The sequence below is a fragment of the Kogia breviceps genome, chromosome 10 (assembly GCF_026419965.1).
Source record: "Kogia breviceps isolate mKogBre1 chromosome 10, mKogBre1 haplotype 1, whole genome shotgun sequence".
NCBI classification, from domain to species: domain Eukaryota; kingdom Metazoa; phylum Chordata; class Mammalia; order Artiodactyla; family Physeteridae; genus Kogia; species Kogia breviceps.
This window is the reverse complement of record NC_081319.1, coordinates 35,449,866-35,471,004: the sequence shown is the minus strand read 5'-3', so window position 1 is coordinate 35,471,004 and position 21,139 is coordinate 35,449,866. Positions and strand designations below refer to the sequence as shown.

Below are 21,139 nucleotides of genomic sequence, written 5' to 3'. Positions count from 1 at the left end.
TTCATATCAACAATAGGGTTTATGACCTCGATGTTGGATCAGGACACCCCAATGCTGTAACCGCTATTAAAGGTTTGTTTGTTCAATGATTAAAGTCCTACATGATCTAAGTTCAGACCGGTTTCTATCTATTATATAGTTCTCCCAGTATGAAAGGACAAGAGAAATAAGGCCCACTTTAAAAAGTGCCTTAAAACCAATTAATGATATAATCTTAATTTAATTAATACATATAATATATTACTCAAGACCAGGGTTTGTTACAGTGGCAGAGCCCAGTAATTGCATAAAACTTAAACCTTTATAACCAGAGGTTCAAATCATCTCCCTTAACAAAATGTTTATAATTAATATCTTAATATTTATTATCCCCATTCTTCTAGCCGTAGCATTCCTAACATTAATTGAATGAAAAATTTTAGGTTATATGCAACTTCAAAAAGGGCCAAATATCGTAGGACCATGTGGCCTATTACAGCCCATTGCTGATGCAGTCTAATTATTCACTAAAGAACCACTACCACCAGCTACATCCTCCTCCATTTCCATATTTATCATTGCACCAACCCTAGCCCTAACCCTAAACATATGAATTCCCCTACCCACTTAATAATATAAATCTAGGAGTATTATTTATGCTAGCTATATCAAGCCTAAATGTATACTCCATTTTATGATCCAGATGGGCTTCCAACTCAAAATACACATTAATTGAAGCCCTACAAGCAGTAGCACAAACAATTTCATATGAAGTAACACTAGCAATTACTCTTTTATCAGTCCTCTTAAGAAACAGGTCTTTTACCCTCTCAACCTCCATCACAACACAAGAGCATTTATGAAAAATTTTCCCATCATGACCCTTAGCTATAATATGATTTATTTCTACTTGAGCAGAAACTAACCGAGCTCCCTTTGACCTAACATAAGGAGAATCTGAACCCGTATCAGGCTTCAACATAGAACATGCAGCAGGCCCATTTGTCATATTTTTCTTAGCAGAATACGCCAACATTATCATAATAAACATTTTCTCAACAATCCTATTTCTAAGAGCGTTCCATAACCCCTACATACCAGAACTATACAAAATTAACCTTATCATCAAAACACTATTACTAACAATTTCTTTGCTATGAATTCAGGCATCCTACTCTTGACTCTGATACGATCAACTAATACATTTACTTTGAAAAAACTTCTGACTACTAATGCTAGCCATATACATATGACATGTCTTACTACCTATTATAACATCAAGCACTGGGCTTCCCTGGTGGCACAGTGGTTGAGAATCTGCCTGCCAATGCAGGGGACACGGGTTCGAGCCCTGGTCTGGGAAGATCCCACATGCCGCAGAGCAACTGGGCCCGTGAGCCACAATTACTGAGCCTGCGCATCTGGAGCCTGTGCTCCGCAACAACAGAGGCCACGATAGTGAGAGGCCCGCGCACCGCAATGAAGAGTGGCCCCCACTTGCCGCAACTAGACAAAGCCCTCGCACAGAAACGAAGACCCAACACAGCCATAAATAAATAAACAGATAAATTTAAACAAACAAAAAAACCAAGCATTCCTCCACAAACATAAGAGATGTCTGATAAGAGTTACTGTGGGGCTTCCCTGGTGGCGCTGTGGTTGAGAGTCCGCCTGCCGATGTGGGGGACACGGGTTCGTGCCCCGGTCCAGGAAGATCCCACGTGACATGGAGCGGCTGGGCCCGTGAGCCACGGCCGCTGAGCCTGCGCGTCCGGAGCCTGTGCTCCGCAATGGGAGAGGCCACAACAGTGAGAGGCCCGCGTACCGCAAAAAAAAAAAAAGTTACTGTGATAGAGTAAGCTATAGAGGTTTAAATGCTCTTATTTCTAGAATCATAGGAACTGAACCTATGCTTAAGAATTCAAAATTCTTCGTGCTACCACATTACACCATAATATATAGTAAGGTCAGTTAAATAAGTTATTGGGCCCATGCCCCGAAAATGTTGGTTTATATCCTTCTCGTACTATTAAACTCCATCATCTTTATCATCATCCTAACAACCATTATCTCAGGGACCATAATTGTAATAACCAGCTCCCACTGACTACTTATTTGAATCGGTTTTGAAATAAATATACTAGCCATTATTCCCATTACAATAAAAAAGTTTACCGCATGAGCTATAGAAGCATCCACTAAATACTTTCTAACACAAGCTACCGAATCCATATTACTTATAATAGCCGTTATCATTAACCTATTATACTCCAGCCAATGAACTATTACAAAAATCTTTAATCCAACAGCATCTATAGTAATAGCAATAGCCCTAACCATAAAACTAGGACTATCTCCATTCCACTTCTGAGTACTTGAAGTTACACAAGGCATCTCATTAACAGCATGCTTAATCTTATTAACATGACAAAAACTTGCACCCTTGTCAGTATTATACCAAATCTCACCATCCATTAGCCTAAACCTAATATTATCCGTATCCATACCATCTATTATAATCGGAGGATGAGGTAACTAAACCAAACCCAACAATGAAAAATTATAGCTTATTCATCAATTGCTCACACAGGGTGAATAACAGCCATTACATTGTAAAACCCAACTATAACAATCCTAAACCTACTAATATATATCATAATAACACTTACCATATTCATACTATTCATTTACAGCTCAGTCACCACCACACTATCACACACAAAATAAAATACCCATTATTACAACCCTCATTCTCATCACCCTATTATCAATAGGAGGTCTTCCTCCACTATCAGGATTTATGCCAAAATGCATACTCGTTCAAGAAAAAACAAAAAATAACTATTATTTTACCCACACTAATAGCTATCACAGCGTTACTCAATCTATACTTCTACATACGACTCACGTATTCTACAGCACTAACTGTATTTCCCTCTATAAATAATACAAAAGTAAAATGACAATTTGATTTGACAAAACAACTTTCCTACCAACAGTAATTGTAATATCCACAATACTCTTATCCCTTATACCAATCCTTTCAGTATTGGACTAGGAATTTAGGTTACACAGACCAAGAGCCTTCAAAGCACTAAGCAAGTATAAGTTACTTAATTCCTGCTCAATAAGGATTGCAAGACTATATCCTACATCAATTGAATGCAAATCAAACACTTTAATTTAAGCTAAATCCTCACTAGATTGGTGGGATTACATTTTCCACGAAACTTTTAGTTAACACCTAAATACCCTAGTCAACTGGCTTCAATCTACTTCTGCTACAAGAAAAAATAAAAAATAAAAAGCAGAAGCCCCAGCAGAATTGAAGCTGCTTCTCTGAATTTGCAATTCAATATGTAAAATTCACCACAGCACTTGGCAAAAAGAGGACTCAACCCCTGTCTTTAGATTTACAGTCTAATGCTTACTCAGCTATTTTACCTACATTCATAAACAGCTGACTATTCTTAACTAACCATAAAGATATCAGTACCTTATATTTACTGTTTGGTGCTTGGGCTGGAATAGTAGACACTGCCTTAAGCCTGTTAATTCATGCTGAATTAGGCTAACCTGGAACACTGCTAGGAGATGATCAGATTTACAATGTACTTGTAACAGCCCATGCATTTGTAATAATTTTTTTATAGTTATGCTTATATCAATTGGAGGCTTCAGAAACTGACTAGTCCCACTAATGCTGGGGCACCCGACATAGCCTTTCCCCATATAAACCATACAAGCTTCTGATTACTTCACCCTCCTTCCTACTACTACTTGCATCATCAATAGTTGAAGCCAGTGCCAGTACAGACTGAACTGTATATCCATCCTTAGCTGGAAACCTAGCTCATGCTGGAGCTTCAGTAGACCTTACTATCTTTTCCCTACATCTAGCAGGTGTCTCCTCAATTTTAGGTGCTAGTAATTTTATTGCTACAATTATTAATATAAAGCCACCCACTATACCCCAACATCAAACACCATTATTTGTAATGATCAGTTTTAATTACAGCTGTATTGCTGCTATTATCATTACCTGTATTAGCACAGCCAGGATTACTATGCTATTAACAGACCAAAATCTAAACACAACCTTTTCTGACCCTGCAGGAGGGGGTGATCCAATCTTATATCAACACCCATTCTGATTCTTCGGACAACCTGAAGTCTATATTCTGATTTTACCTGGATTTGGAATAATCTCACATATTGTAAATTTTTATTCAGGAAAAAAAATAAGAGCCTTTTGGATATATACGTAAGTATGAGCCATAATAGCAATCGAATTTTTGGGATTCATTGTATGAGCTCACCGTATGTTTACAGGAGGTACAGATGTTGACACACGAGCATATTTTACATCAGCCATTATAATTATTGCCATTATAATTATTGGAGTAAAAGTATTTAGTTGACTAGCAACCCTTCATGGAGGTAATATCAAATGATCTCTCACCATAATATGAGCCCTAGGCTTCATTTTCCTTTTTGCAGTAGCTGCATTAACAGGAATTGTCCTAGCTAACTCATCACTACACATTGTCCTTCACGATACATATTATGTAGTCACACACTTCCACTACATATTATCAACAGGAGCAGTATCCACTATTATGGGAGGCTTCGTACATTGATTCCCACTATTCTCTCAGGTTATACATTCAACTCAACATGAGCAAAAATTCACTTTGTAATTATATTTGTAGCTGTAAATATAGCCTTCTTCCCACAACATTTCCTAGGTCTATCTGGAATACCATGACAATATTCCGACTACCCAGATGCATACACAACATGAAATACTGTCTCATCCATAGGCTCATTTATTTCACTAACGGCAGTAATATTAATAATTTTCATAATTTGAGAGGCATTAGCATCAAAACGAAAAGTCTCAACAGTAAAGCTAACATCTCCCAGGAGAATTCGGGAGGGGCAAAAGAGGGAGGAGAAGACCAATCTCCCAGAGTCCTTCTCGCTGGAATCCATCTTGGCTGAGAGACGCACGCACCACTAGGAGGGACCCTGAGTAAGACGGTGGGCCAAGAGAGATGACTGGCCAGAGACAACCCAGAAACTAACCCAATACCATACAACCTGAGCCTGCGAGGCATGTGGCAGAGCAGTTCTCCTGGGTTCCCCCAGGCTCTCTGCCTTGGGGTTCCTTTCCAATAAAGTCTCTTGCTTTGTCAGTACGTGTGTCTCATCGGACAGTTCCTTTCCGAGTGTTAGACAAGAGCTTACTCTCCGGCCCTGGAAGGCCCGGCAACACCGGCACCGCCTCCTCCTCAAGGTGCTGCAGTCTCCCTGGCCCAACAAATTCGTTCTTCAAGCACACCAAATGCCTAGCCCCGGGGCCTTTGCACATACTCTTCCTGCCTAACAGACCACCTGCCACCATTCTCTAGTTTAACATCCTAATTATTCCTTCACTGTACTTAAAACTTAGCATGTTTACTTAGTTTCCTTCCATTGTCTCCGCTAGAGCGAAAACTCCCTAGGAAAACCTGCCTTATTAGCACTTCTCACCATGTAGCACAGCACACGGTAGGTGTGCAAGAAATGCATACTGAGTGAATAAGATTTCAAAGCAGTACTTCCTGGCCAAACTCAGTGCTCTGAGACCCAGCTAGAAACCGCATGGAAAATGCTGAGAAATAGAAGCTGTAGTCCAGCATCAAGTGCCCTTTCTCTGCATTTTCTCCTGGCCCCTTGGGCCCCAGGCAGTGTCCAGGATGAGGCCATCCCTATCCATCCATCAGGAAGGGCAGCACCCAGCGCCTGCAGAGTCTCACCCGGGCAAGCCCTGTGTATCGCGTCTGGTCCTCACACCAACCTGCCACACAGGAACTACATATCCCCATTTTGCAGATGGGAAAACTGAGGGCCAGAGAGCTGAAATAAATGGCATAGCTCAGCTTTGAACCAGCAATCTGGAGCCACAGCCTGGGCTAAGCACCTCAGGAGGGAGGTTGTGCTGCCCAGAGAACACCTCTCCCAAAGTCATGGATGAGCACACCCACCTGTGAACTTCCAGAGCCACTCCAGGCCAATCCGGACCTTCCTCAAGGGCTTCTGTGCTGAGTAGAGGGTGATGGGGGAGGTGCACGCCTGCTGGATGTATATCTCCAGGTGGTCTTGAAGGTTCTGGCCAACTCCTGAAACCAGAGGGAGTGGTTAGGAAAATGTCTCCCAAAGGGGCTTAGCTGGCCTCTCAACATCCCCTGGTTTTGAAAACTTTTCCTCCACCCACTTATCTGCCAGGCCAACTCCTGCTCATTCCCAGGGACTCCATTCCCTCACTCCCAGCCATGTCTGGCCCTCTCAGATGCTGCCAAAGCTGCCTGCTCTTGACACTCGCACCCAGGGCAGCACGTGTAACCATCCAGGTGCCTTCCTGCTAAGCAGCACCCTCCACCGGGGCAGCGCCCACGCCTCCAGCTGGCACCACTCAGTGAGCTGTCCCGGAATGGCTGACCCTGCACCCTAAGCCCTGGCCTGGGGAAGGAGGGAAGCAGGCCTGTCATGCTGTGCAGACCCACCATGAGCCCATCCAAGCTCAAGGGGACACTGGGCAGGTCACTGTCATGGACCAGCACTTTCAAAGACCTCTTATGATAAAGCCTCAAGCTCTGGGAGCTTGAGTTATAAGAGAGGGCAAGAGGGACAGGGACAGTCTCCAAAGGGCATCAGAAACAGTCTATGAAATAAATGTTAGACCTGGGAGAACCACCTGAACATGAACAGCATGTCAGGGTAGCTGGTGTGTCCTGAGGATGGAAAACACAAAGGCCCAGACCCCTCTTGCCACAGGGGTGCCCTGTTGAGCTTCCTTTATGGGCAGATGCTCCCTGCTAGAGGTGCCTCGCTGCTGAGAGGGATGGGATGTCTGGGGAAGGGAGGAAAACAACACAAAAGCTTGGAGTTTCGCTGGGGGAAGGAGTTCAGCGAGGCATGGGGGACCTTCAGGCTCCTGGGAACAATGTTCTGAGGAGCCCTGACTCCTGTCCCGTCTCCACTCCATGCTAATGAAATATAATAAACTTTTATTTAACAGGGACATCTTTGGGGCGCAGTGGGGAAGGGAGCTCACCGGGAAGGTGGCACACCACCGGGATGCCCAGTTGCTTGAGGTCGTCTGCATTGCCCACGCCCGACAACATGAGCAGCTGTGGAGAGTTGATGGCACCTCCACTCAGAATCACCTCCTTGCTGGCGTAAGCCTGAAAGAGGCGAGGGGCCATGCAGGTCACACTTTCCCAGAAAAGCCAGTCAGAACCCCAAGCATATGGCCTTGGCATGACGTACCCACATGGTGGGTGGGGATCCTGCTCACAGGCTCCAGAGCAAGGAGGAGGATGCTCAGGGCGCCACTAGGTGAAAGTAGCCCGCGCGTGCAGCTGTGGGCGTGTGTGATGATAAATCAAGTGTGGTTCATACTCTGATACATTCTGCAACAGCCTGACAGTAACGATGGTCTTAGAAACAGGACTGTAGAGCTTAAATGAGATCAATGAAAGCAGGCACTCGAACAAGCGGTTTAAATAAAACACACGGTGAGCGAGATCTTCACGTGGGATGCAGAACAATCCCCACATGCTCCTAAGTGGAAAACAGCACAGTGCAGAAATAGGGAGTGTGATCACAGGTATGGTTTTTAAAGCCTCTAATATAAACCTATCAATTTCTGGACAAGTGTGGAAGGCAATAGCAGAAAGAGGTTCATGGGGGCACTCATGCCTGGGCACCATGGGCCCTTTGCAGGTGGCTAGACGGGCTTCCTCACCTCTGCCATGCCACCACCTCCTGGGGACAGTCTTTCAGGCTGTTGCCACCGGCCGCTCACTCCTTATCATCATGTTGATGGAGGCGAGGACATGACTCCTGCCCACCTACACTGACTGAGCGTGACCACGGGGTCACTGCCCACTCCCTGCGGGCCGTGTGAGCTGCCCATGTGGTGGTAATTCACTCACCCTGTGGCTCTGCCCGTTCTTGATGTACTCCACACCCACTGCACGGGTACCTTCAAACAGCACCCTGCTCACAAATGTCTGGGTCTCAGCCGTGAGGGTGGGGCGGCTCAGTGCCGGATGCAGGTACGCGCAGGCCGTGCTCCAGCGCTTGCCTGCGGGACAGAGCAAGGAGATCAGTCACAGCCCCAGCCTGTTCCCTAGGCACCTATCGTGCAGGGGGAGGTAGGGAAGGACTGGAGAACGAGGGAATTTGCCCTTCCCCTGACTGTGCAAGCTCTGCCTTCAAAGGAAGGCTGAGACCAAAATACCCTGTCCAACTGACATCCACCTCTACCTGGGGCCCCTGGATGCAGGTGGGAAAACATCCCTCACCCTTGACAGGAGGCCAGAGACCAGGAGTGGCTGGTAATGAGAGCCCTGGGTCCACCCGGGCCTTGCCTCTGCCCTGCTGCAAGGCCCGTCACTGCTCTGTGCCTCAGTATGTCCATCTGTAAGGCTTTAAAACTTGGGGCTGTGTGGCCGGAGAGCTGCCTCTTCATTCCACATCAACAGGGACCAGAGGATGCCCAAGGGGTCACCATCTCCGAGTCGCTTCTCATTGGCTTTGAATGGTATTCTGTGGCCTGTTGCCAGTGTAATCTGTCACATCCCCTCCACCTCAAACCAGCCCCAGTCTGTCTACACTTACTGACCATGACAGGTGGGGGCAGGAGGGTCGGGACTGTGATAGAGCAGCGTTTCGTTTTTAAAGGAGGAACCTGGGAGACGGGGAATTGGAGGCCTCGCACTACCTTCGTGGACGGTCATGTCCATCCAGCCGAAGCCCTCTTGCTGGAAGCCGTTCATGTCCTCGGTGAGGGGGTAGCCAGCCTCCTGCGCCGCCTCCAGGAATGCGCGGTGCAGCGGGTGGCCGCTCTTGCCCCGGGACACCCGCAGGGGACCGTCGCCGCCGCGGTACCTCCCGGCGCCCAGCTCGTGCGCCTGCGCCTTGCGGAAGTAGGGCAGGCAGTGCGCGTAGTCCCAGCCCACCGCGCCCTCCCGCTGCCAGCGCTCGTAGTCCTCGGCGTGCCCACGAACGTAGACCATGGCATTGAGCGACGACGAGCCGCCCCAGACCCGGCCGCGTGGCCAGTACAGCACGCGGCCGTCCAGGCCCGGCTGTGGCTCTGTGTGGTAGCACCAGTTGTACCTGTCATCGCACAGGTTGGCCACAAGGGCCGCGGGCATGTGGATCTTCCACAGGAGCCGCTTGCTGCCTGCGTACACATCCTTGGGCCCGGCCTCCAGCAGCAGCACTCGCTTGTCGGGGTCCTCCGTGAGCCGGCTGGCCAGCACGCAGCCAGCAGAGCCCGCACCCACCACCACGTGGCTGTACTCACCCCCAATCCGGGGGCGCTCGCTGGCCAGAGCACGGATGCCCCGGGGCCACTGCTGCCCCGGGGCTCCCCATGGGCCCAGGCTCCCTTGCCTCCAGCCTCGAAGGATGCACCACATGCTTCCGGCCCAAGTCCTCTTACTTCCACGGAGGGGAATGTGATGATTCACTTTCCCTAAAACAGAAAAAGAGGCTTTGAAAAGTTGAACTCAGCATGCACTGCAGAATCAACCCAAAGCTAGGGCAGCAAAGGGCCCATGCAGGCCCTCCAGGTGCCTGCTGGGAGCTGGGTGGGGCAGGCCTGGCTGGCACGTCATTGCCCTGGGGAACCAGGAGAAGCGAGCGGAAGCGCAAGCAGAATATCAGTCCTGTGGGATCTGCACGGACCGACAAGCACAGGGCTGGGGGCACAGGACAAAGTCTCCTCCCCAAACGTGGAGTGGTGAGGTCCCCAGAAAGGCTTCCCTGTGACATCTGTGCATGAACCTGGAGGCTGGGCAGCAGTCTACCTGCTGGAAAGCAGGGGCTTTCCAGGTTTACCCTCACTTCTCATCTGTTCAAGACAGTAAGACAGTTGCTGAGTCCCTACCACGTGCCAGGCACCATTTCCTCTCTAGCAATACTCAGAAAACAAGATATCTGCTCTCAAAACTGATGGTCTGGGACTAGGGAGACAGACAAGACTTACATAAATAACCAAAGGAAGGTCAGGGTGAGAGGCTGGAGACTAAGGAGCTCAAAGCCTTTGACCTAAGGGCCCCAGCGTGCATGAGAGGGCTTTTCAGCAGGGGATGGGGTCAGAGCTACAATCTTTCAAGATCACTGTTGAGTGCTGGAGTTTTAACAAACACCAATAACTTCTGGAGGATCCTTTCCCAACAATGTTCATATTAATCCCAACATGCTCAGTGCACAGAGGTGGAAAAGAGCCAAGATATCCCATCAAGACCTCCACTGACACAGGAACCTCTGAGAAAGCCCCACGCATGAGACTCAGGCACACAAGGCCCACCCAAGACTGAGGCTGCAACAGGAGAACTGGAAAACCTCAGGAAAACCCTGATAAATCCCTTGACCCCTTCCACGAGCCTATATCAAGTAACAGCAGCAGCCTATCACTGGAGGCAGACTAAGAGGTGAGAGTGGAGAGAAAGGTTCCACCCCCCCCACCCCACCCCCATTCCTGCAGGCACAGGAGAAAGAGGCAGCAAGGCCTCCTAAAAGCTAAATCTGAACCAGGAATTCTGAGAACCTTCCAGTGCTCCAGGCCTCATGTTAGCACAAGGCAGCTGCAGCCCACGGCACAACTCCCAACTGGGGTGACTCAACACTCCACACTAACAGCCTGATAGAATAAAAGGCATGGCTTTTTCTATACATAAACGCTATTTACCTCAGTCCCTACTATCCTGGTACACACAAGGTCACGCATTCAATAAAAAAATTAATAGATACAGAAATAAGAAAAGGAAATGACTTATTATAAAGAGAAAAGTAGTTAACAGAACCAGACCAAGGGGACCCATCCAGATGTTAACTATCAAACAAAGACTTTAAAATAACCAAGTTTAACATCTTAAAAGATTTAGTTGAAAAGGTGGACATGTTGAACAGATGGGCAATTTCAGCAAAAAGTTGGCAACTGTTAAAAAAGGCACAAACAGAACTGCTAAAAATTTAAAAAAAATTCAATTACCAGAAATGAATAATTTGACTGGACATAGCAGAGAAAAGAATAAGTGAAACCGAACATTAGGTTAATAAAAATTATCGAAAGGGAAATAAAAAGAGAAGAAGAAATGAAAGAAGGAGAGAGAGAGAAAAGAGCAACTGAGAGTATGGGATGATATCAAACTGTCTAAAGTATAGACAACTGGAGGCCCAGAAGTAGGAAAGGGATAAAGGGAAAAAACGTAGAGGGGGAGAGAGGAGGAGAAGGACAGAGAAAGAATAGGGGAGAAAAGCTATCTGAAGAGATAATTGCTAAGACTTTCCCAATATTAATGCAAGACAAAAACACCACAGATTCAAGAAGCTTAGAGCGTCCCCAGCAAGATCAATACTAAGAGAAACACATCTAGGTACATCACAGTCAAATTGCAGAAACCCCAGAAAAAAATCATCAAAGCAGCTGCCTCTCCCCCCCCCCAAAAAAAACATATGTACAGAGGAATAAATTTAAGAGTGGCTGCAAACTTCTCATCAGAAAACTTACAATACAGGATCAGATCTAGATGGTGGGGGAGTAGGACAGGAAGCTCACCTTCTCCCGCAAATACATCAAAAATACATCTACATGTGGAACGTTTCTCACAGAATACGTACTGAATGTTGGCAAAAGACCTCAGGCTTCCAAAAGAGCAAGAAAAGCTCCACATCAGTGAGTAGGACAAAAGAAAAAAAAGAGAGAGAGAGAGAGAGAGAGAGAAAGGAATTGGGGTAAGACCTGTGCCCCCAGGAGGGAGCTGTGAAAAAGGAAATGTTTCTGCACACTGCTAAGTCCCCTTACTGGCGGCAGGGACTGAGGGCTGAGGCTTGGGCTTCGGAGGTCAGACCACGGAGAAGACTGGGATTGGCTGTGTCAAGACAGCCTGAGGGGGCCAGGGTGTGCTCACCACAACTGAGGAAGTATGGGAAGAAGCCTGGGCCCGCCAGAGAGGCAAGGCACCACTGTTGGGTGGCGTGCAAAGAGAGGGGCAGGGCCGCCATAGGAGCTTCTTTCTCCATCTAGGGCACCGCCTACTGGAACTCTGAGGGCAGGTGTGAGACACCGTTGCCACCTTGGACTCTAGAGATGGGCGTGGACCGTTGCTGCCACTGAGGGTCCCTTGACTGGGCACCAAACACTGCCCCTGCCTTCCCAGGAGCCTGCGTGGGCCACACACCTGCACACCCTGTCAAGGGGATAATGGCCAGCACACACTGAGGAAACAGACAGCAAGCATCCAAACCCAAAACAGCCCTCACACCAAAAAAATATTAAACCCACACATGCTACATAGGGATGCTCCCGCATATAAATAGCCCTCCAAGACTACAGTGGATAACTGTTTCTCCTAAACTCACAGAGTAAGAGAAATACAAGCAAAATGAAGAAGCAGAGGAACCACTCCCAGTTAAAAGACCAAGAGAATTCCCCTGAAGGAACAAACAATGAAACAGACCTCTTCAGTCTAACAGACACCAAGTTCAAAAAAGAGGTGAACTAACACAACATTGTAAAGCAATTATACTCCAATAAAGATGTTTAAAAAAAGGAGGTGAAAATGAAAATACTGAAGGAATTAAGAAAGGCTATCAAAAGAAATGCAGATTACTGTAAAAAAGGAACTAGAAACTATAAGGAGAAGCCAAGAAAAATTAGAAAATTCATTTGCTAAGATGAAAGCTGAGCTAAAGGCAATGAATAGCAGAATGCATAATGCAGAAGAAAGAATAAATGATCTGGAAGACAGAATAATGGAAATTACCCAATCAAAACAGCAAACAGAAAGCCAAATGAAAAAAAAAAAGAAAGCAATATAAGATAACATATAGCATGCCAATCTACACATAATAGGGATTGAAGAAGGAGAAAACAGAGAAAAGGGGATTGAAAATGTATATGAAAAAATTATGGCTGAAAACTTCCCAAACCTAAAGAAGGAAACCGATATCCAGGTACAGGAAGCACAGAGGGTCCCAAACAAGATGAACCCAAACAGACCTACACCAAGACATATGATAATAAAAATGGCAAAAGTTAAAGACAAAGGGAGGATTCTAAAGGCAGGAAGAGGAAAACAAAGAGTTAATTACAAGGGAAACCCCATAAGGCTATCAGCTGATTTCTCTACAGAAACAGTGCAGGCCAGAAGGGAGTGGCAAAATATTTTCAAAGTCTTAAAAGAGAAAAATCTGCAATCTAGAATACTCTACCCAGCAAGATTATCATTTAGAATAGGAGAATAAATAATTTTTCAGACAAGCAAAAACTAAAAGAATACAGCAATACTAAACCTAACCTAAAAAATATTGAAAGGTCTTCTTTAGATAGAAAAGAAGCAAGAAGATATATAAAGAAAGAAATTACAATTGGAAAGTAAATCACTTAAATTAGCCAGTATACAGATCAAAAAGAAAAAAACAAAAACCTATTTCTGAAAGCAAGGATAAACAAAAGAACAGCAAAAGGATAAACATGAAAATGTAAAAAAGGACATCAAAATCATAAAATGTGGGGAAGGAGAGTAAGAAAATGCAGTTTTTGGTTTTTTTTTTTTAAGAATGTGTTTGAACCTATATGACTATAAGTCTAAAGCAAGAAGATATAGGAAGAGATTAACATACTTGAAAAACAGGGCAACCACAAATCAAAAACATACAATAGATTTAAAAAAAACAAAAAGAGAACACAAGTATAAAATAAAAGGCAATCATCAAACCACAAAAAGAAAAAAAAAACAAAAATGAAACACAGAGTCAACTGGAAAACAAGATTTAAAATGGCAATAAACATACATATCAATAACTACCTTAAATGTCAATGGACTGAACCCTCCAATCAAAAGATGTAGAGTGGCAGACTGGATTAAAAAAACAAGAGCCTACAATATGCTGCCTACAAGAGACACACCTTACAGCAAAGGACACACATAGATTTGAGAGGATGGAAAAAGATATTTCATGCAAACGGAAATGACAAGAAAGCGAGAGTTGCAATACTCATATCAGACAAAGTAGATTTTAAAACAAAAGCCATAGAGAAAGATAAAGAAGGACACTATATAATGGTGAAAGGATCAATACAAGAAGAGGATTTTCCACTCATCAACATATATGCATCCAATATAGGAGCACCCAAATACATAAAATAAATACTAACAGACATAAAGGGAGAAACTGATGGGAATGCAATAAGAGACTTTAACACCCCACTCACACCAGTGGACAGATCTCCTAGACAGAAAATCAATAAGGCAACAGAGATCCTAAATGATACAATAGAACAGATTTAATTGATATTTTCAGGATATTACATCAAAAAAAAAAAAAACCCACATTTTTCAAGTGCACATAGGACAGTCTCTAGGATTGACCACACACTAGGTCACAAAACTAATCTCATCAAATTAAAGAGTATAGAAATTATTTCAACCATCTTCTCTGACCACAAGAGCATGAAACTAGAAATCAACCACAGGAAAAGAAATGAGAAAAGAATAATTTCATGGAGACCAAACACCATGCTACTAAAAAACCAATGGGTCAACAAGGAAATCAAAAAGAAAATTTAAAAATACCTTGAGATAAACGACAATGAAAAGACAATCGTACAAAATTTATGGGATGCAGCAAAAGCAGTTCTTAGAGGGAAGTTCATAGTGATACAGGCCTCCCTTAAAAAATAAGAAAAATCTCAAATAAACAACCTAACATACCACCTAAAAGAATTCGAAAAAGAAGAACAAACAAAACCTAAAGTCAGCAAAAGGAAGGAAATAATAAAGATGCAGGAAAAAATAAATAAAATAGAGATTAAAAAAATAGAAAAAAAATCAATAAAATCAAGAGCTGGTTCCTTAAAAGGGTAAACAAAATTGACAAACCTCTGGTCAGGCTCACCAGAAGAAAAGAGAGAGAACCCAAATAAACAAAATAAGAATGAAAAAGGAGAAATCTCAACTGATACTGCAGGGAAAAAAAAAAAACCATAAGAGAGGGAATTCCCTGGCAGTCCAGTGATTAGGACTTTGCACTTTCACTGCTGTGGGCCCAAGTTTGATCCCTGGTTGGGGAATTAAGATCCTGCAAGATGCATGGTGTGGCCAAATAAATTTTTTTTAATTAAAAAAAAAAACCGGGCTTCCCTGGTGGCGCAGTGGTTGAGAGCCCGCCTGCCGATGCAGGGGACGCGGGTTCATGCCGTGGTCCGGGAAGATCCCACATGCCGCGGAGCGGCTGGGCCCGTTGAGCCGTGGCCGCTGAGCCTGCGCGTCCAGAGCCTGTGCTCCGCAACAGGAGAGGCCACGGCAGTGAGAGGCCCGTGTACCACAAAAAAAAAAAAAACATAAGAGAATACTATGAACAATTATATGACAACACATTTGAAAACCAAGAAGAAATGGACAACTCTCTAGAAACAAACAGCCCACGAAAATTAAATCAAGAAGAAACAGTTAATTTGAACAGACTGATCACTAGAAATGAAATAGAATCTGTAAAAACAAACAAACAACAAAACAAAACAACTCCCTACGAACAAAAGTCCAGGACCAGATGGCTTCACAGGCGAATTCTACCAAACATACAAAGAAGAACTTATAGTGATCCTTCTCAAACTGTTCCAAAAGATTCAACAGCAGGGTACACTCCCAAAGACATTCTATGAAGCCACCATCACCCTGATACCAAGACCAGACAAAGATACCACCAAAAAAGAAAATTACAGATCAATATCTTTGATGAATATAGATGCAAAAATCCTCAACAAAATATTAGCAAACCAAATCCAATAACACATAGAAAAGGTCATACACCACAATGAAGTGGGATTCATCCCAAGTTCAACAGGGTGGTTCAACATATGCAAATCAATCAATGTAATACACCACATAAACAAAAGTCAAAAACCACATGACCATCTCAATAAATGCAGAAAAGCATTTGACAAAATTCAACATCCAGTCATGATAAAAACTGTTACCAAAGTAGGTACAAAGAGAACATATTTTAACATAATAAAAGCCATTTCTGACAAACCCACAGCCAATATAATACTCAATGGTGAAAAGCTGAAACCCTTCCTGCTAAAATCTGGAACACAACAAGGATGCCCACTCTCACCACTTTTATTCAACATAGTATTGGAAGTCTTAGCCAGAGCAACCAGAAAAGAAAAAAGTAAGTAAAACGTATTCATATTGGAGAGAAAGAGGTAAAACTGACATTATATGCAGATGACATGATACTAGATATAGAAAACCCTAAGAACTTCAACAAAAACTACTAGATCTAATAAATGAATTCAGCAAACTAGCAGGATACAAGATTAACATTCAGAAATTGTTTGCATTTTTTTAAACAGTAGATCCTTGATGGTTATCTATTTTAAATATAGCAGTGTGTAAATGTCAATCGCACACTCCCAAACAATCCCTCCCCACCCCACATTTCTTTATACTAACAATGAAATATCAGAAAGGGAATGTAAAAAAAAAAACTTCAGGACCTAGAAGAACTAAAGAGCAAACAAACAATGATGAACAACACAATAAATGAAATTTAAAATTCTCTAGAAGGAATCAATAGCAGAATAGCATTTTTTTTTTTTTTTTTTTTTTTTTTTTTGTGATATGTGGGCCTCTCACCATTGTGGCCTCTCCCGTTGCAGGGCACAGGCTCTGGATGCACAGGACCAGCAGCCATGGCTCAAGGGCTTATCCGCTCTGCGGCATGTGGGATCATCCCAGACCAGGCCACGAACCCACGTCCCCTGCATCGGCAGGCAGACTCACAACCAGTGCACCACCAGGGAAGACCCAATAGCAGAATAAATGAGGCAAAAGAATGGATAAATGACCTGGAAGATAAAATAGTGGAAATAATTACCACAGAGCAGAATAAAGAAAAAAAAAAGAAAAGAATTGAGGACAGTCTCAGAGACGTCTGGGACATTAAATGCACCAACATTCAAATAATAGGGGTCCCAGAAGAAGAAGAGAAAAAGAAAGGGAATGAGAAAATATCTGAAGAGATTATAATTAAAAACTTCCCTAATATGGGTAAGGAAATAGTCAATCAAATCCAGGAAGTGCAGAGAGTCCCATACAGGATAAATCCAAAGAGAAAAATGCCAAGACAAATATTAATCAAACTATCAAAAATTAAATACAAAAAAAAGGTAAAATCAGGAAAGGAAAAACAACAAATAACATACAAGGGAATCCCCATAAGGTAACAGATGATCTTCCAGCAGAAACTCTGCAAGCCAGAAGGGAGTGGCAGGACATGTTTAAAGTGATGAAAGGGAAAAAGCTAAAACCAATATTACTCTACACAGCAAGGATCTCATTCAGATTAGACAGAGAAATTAAAACCTTTACAGACAAGCAAAAACTAAGAGAAATCAGCACCACCAAAGCAGCTTTACAACAAATGCTAAAGGAACTTCTCTAGGCAGGAAACACAAGAGAAGGGAAAGACCTACAATAACAAACCGCAAACAATTAACAAAACAGTAATAGGCACATACATATTGATAACTACCTTAAACGTAAATGGATTAAATGCTCCAACCAAAGACAAAGACTGGCTGAATAGATACAAAAACGAGACCCATATATATGCTGTCTACAAGGAACCCACTTCATACCTAGGGACACATACAGACTAAAAGTGAGGGGATGGAAAAAGATATTCCATGCAAATGGAAATCAAAAGAAAGCTGGAGTAGCAATTCTCATTTCAGACAAAATAGACTTTAAAATAAAGACTCTTACAAGAGACAAAGAAGGACACTACATAATGATCAAGGGATCAATCCAAGAACATATAACAATTGTAAAAATTTATGCACCCGGGCTTCCCTGGTGGCGCAGTGGTTGAAAGTCCACCTGCCGATGCAGGGGACACGGGTTCGTGCCCTGGTCCGGGAAGGTCCCACATGCCGCAGAGCGGCTAGGCCCGTGAGACATGGCTGCTGAGCCTGCACATCCGGAGCCTGTGCTCTGCAATGGGAGAGGCCACAACAGTGAGAGGCCCGCATACCACAAAAAAAAAAAAAAAAAAAAAAAAAAAAATTTATGCACCCAACATAGGAGTGCCTCAATACATTAGGCAAATGCTAACAGCCATGAAAGGGGAACTCGACAGTAACACAATCATAGTAGGGGACTTTAACACCCCACTATCACCAATGTACAAATCATCCAAAAGGAAAATAGATAAGGAAACAGAGGCTTTAAATGATACATTAAACAAGATGCACTTAATTTATATTTATAGGACATTCCATCCAAAAAAAACAGCAGATTACACTTTCTTCACAAGCGCTCATGGAACATTCTCCAGGATACATCTTATCTTGGGTCACAAAGCAAGCCTTGGTATATTTAAGAAAACTGAAATCGTATCAGGTATCTTTTCCTACCACAACGCTATGAGACTAGATACCAATTACAGGAAAAAGTCTGTAAAAAACAGAAACACATGGAGGCTAAACAATACACTACTATATAACTAAGAGATCACTGAAGAAATCAAAGAGGAAATCAAAAAACAGCTAGAAACAAATGACAATGAAAACAGTATGACCCAAAACCAATGGGATGCACCAAAAGCAGTTCTAAGAGGGAAGTTTACAGCAATACAAATCTACCTCAGGAAACAAGGAACATCTCAAATAAACAACCTAACCTTACACCTAAAGCAATTAGAGAAAGAAGAAAAAAAAAAAAAAACCCCTAAAGTTAGAAGAAGGAAAGAAATCATAAAGATCAGATCAGATTTAAATGAAGAAGAAGAAATGAATGAAACAATAGCAAATATCAATAAAACTAAAAACTGGTTCTTTGAGGAAGATAAACAAATTTGATAAACCATTAGCCAGACTCATGAAGAAAAAAAAGGGACAAGACTCAAATCAATAGAATTAGAAAAGAAAAAGGAGAAATAACAACTGACACTGCAGAAATACAAAGGTTCATGAGAGATTACTACAAGCAACTATATACCAATAAAATGGACAACCTGGAAGAAATGGAAAAATTCTTAGAAAAGCACAACCTTCCAAGACTGAACCAGGAATAAATAGAAAATATCAACAGACAAGTCACAAGCACTGAAATTGAAACTGTGATTAAAAATATTCCAACAAACAAAAGCCCAGGACCAGATGGCTTCACAGGCAAATTCTATCAAACATTTAGAGAAGAGTTAACACCCATCCTTCTCAAACTCTTCCAAAATATAGCTGAGGTAGGAACACTCTCAAACTCATTCTACAAGGTCACTATCACCCTGATACCAAAACCAGACAAAGATGTCACAAAGAAAGAAAACTGCAGGCCAATATCACTGATGAACACAGATGCAAATATCCTCAACAAAACACTAGCGAACAGAATCTAACAGCACATGAAAAGGATCATACACCATTATCAAGTGGGGTTTATCCCAGGAATGCAAGGATCTGTCAATATATGCAAATCAATCAAAGTGATAAACCATATTAACAAACTGAAGGAAAAAACCATATGATCATCTCAACAGATGCAGGAAAAGCTTCTGACAAACTTCAACACCCATTTAGGATAAAAACCCTCCAGAAAAGAGGCACAGAGTGAACTTACCTCAACATAATAAAGGCCATATATGACAAACCCACAGCCAACATCATTCTCAAGGGTGAAAAACTGAAACCATTTCCTCTAAGATGAGGAACAAGACAAGATTGTCCACCCTCACCACTATTATTCAACATAGTTTTGGAAGTTTTAGCCACAGCAATCAGAGGAGAAAAAGATATAAAAGGAATCCAAATCAGAAAACAAGAAGTAAAACTGTCACTTATTGCAGATGACATGACACTATAAATAGAGAAACCTAAAGATGCTACAAGAATACTACTAGAGCTAATCAATGACTCTGGTAAAGTAGCAGGATACAAAATCAATGCACAGAAATCTCTTGCATTCCTATACACTAATGGTGAAAAATATGAAAGAGAAATTAAGGAAACACTCCCATTTACCACTGCAACAAAAAGAATAAAATACGTAGGAATAAACCTACCTAAGGAGACAAAAGATGTGTACACAGAAAACTATAAGATACTGATAAAAGAAATTAAATATGATACAAAGAGATGGAGAGATGTTCCTGGATTGGAAGAATCAACACTGTGAAAATGACTATACTACCCAAAGCAATCTACAGATTCAATGCAATCCCTATCAAATTACCACTGGCATTTTTCACAGAACTAGAACAAAAAATGTCACAATTTGTATGGAAACACAAAAGACCCCGAATAGCCAAAGCAATCTTGAAAAGGAAAAATAGAGCTGGAGGAATCAGGCTCCCTGACTTCAGACTATACTACAAAGCTACAGTAATTAAGACAGTATGGTACTGGCACAAAACCAGAAATATAGATCAATGGAACAGGATAGAAAGCACACAGAGATAAACCCATGCACACATGGTCACCTAATCTATGATAAAGGAGGCAAGGATATACAATGGAGAAAAGACAGTCTCTTCAATAAGTGGTGATGGGAAAACTGGACAGCTACATGTAAAAGAATGAAATTAGAACACTCCCTAACACCATACACAAAAATAAACTCAAAATGAATTAAAGACCTAAATGTAAGGCCAGACACTATAAAATACTTAGAGGAAAATATAAGCAGAACACTCTATGACATACATCACAGCAAGATCCTTTTTGACCCACCTCCTACAGAAATGGAAATAAAAACAAAAATAAACAAATGGAACTTAATTAAACTTAAAAGCTTTTGCACAGCAAAGGAAACCATAAACAAGACAAAAAGACAACCCTCAGAATGGAAGAAAATATTTTAAAATGAAACAACAGACAAAGGATTAATCTCCAAAATATACAAATAGCTCATGGAGCTCAATATCAAAAAAAACCCAAACAATCCAGTTAAAAAAAGGGCAGAAGACGTAAATAGACATTTCACCAAGGAAGACATACAGATGGCCAAGAGGCATGTGAAAAGATGCTCAACATCGCTAATTATTAGAGAGATGCAAATCAAAACTACAATGAGGTAACACCTCACACCAGTTA

At 42.6% G+C, this 21,139-nt stretch overlaps 1 protein-coding gene across 1 annotated transcript in view; it reads right to left on the bottom strand.

The window, feature by feature from the left end:
- CHDH (choline dehydrogenase) overlaps window positions 1–21,139 on the bottom strand; it is a 71,593-nt gene that overhangs the window by 12,649 nt on the left and 37,805 nt on the right. The window contains exons 2-5 of the mRNA XM_059075738.2: window positions 8,753–9,511; window positions 7,962–8,113; window positions 7,079–7,208; window positions 6,009–6,143 (exon numbers count right to left, since the gene is read on the bottom strand). Of these exons, the coding sequence (XP_058931721.1) occupies window positions 6,009–6,143; window positions 7,079–7,208; window positions 7,962–8,113; window positions 8,753–9,455 (1,120 nt within the window). The 5' untranslated portion in view covers window positions 9,456–9,511. The remainder of the gene's footprint in view (window positions 1–6,008; window positions 6,144–7,078; window positions 7,209–7,961; window positions 8,114–8,752; window positions 9,512–21,139) is intronic.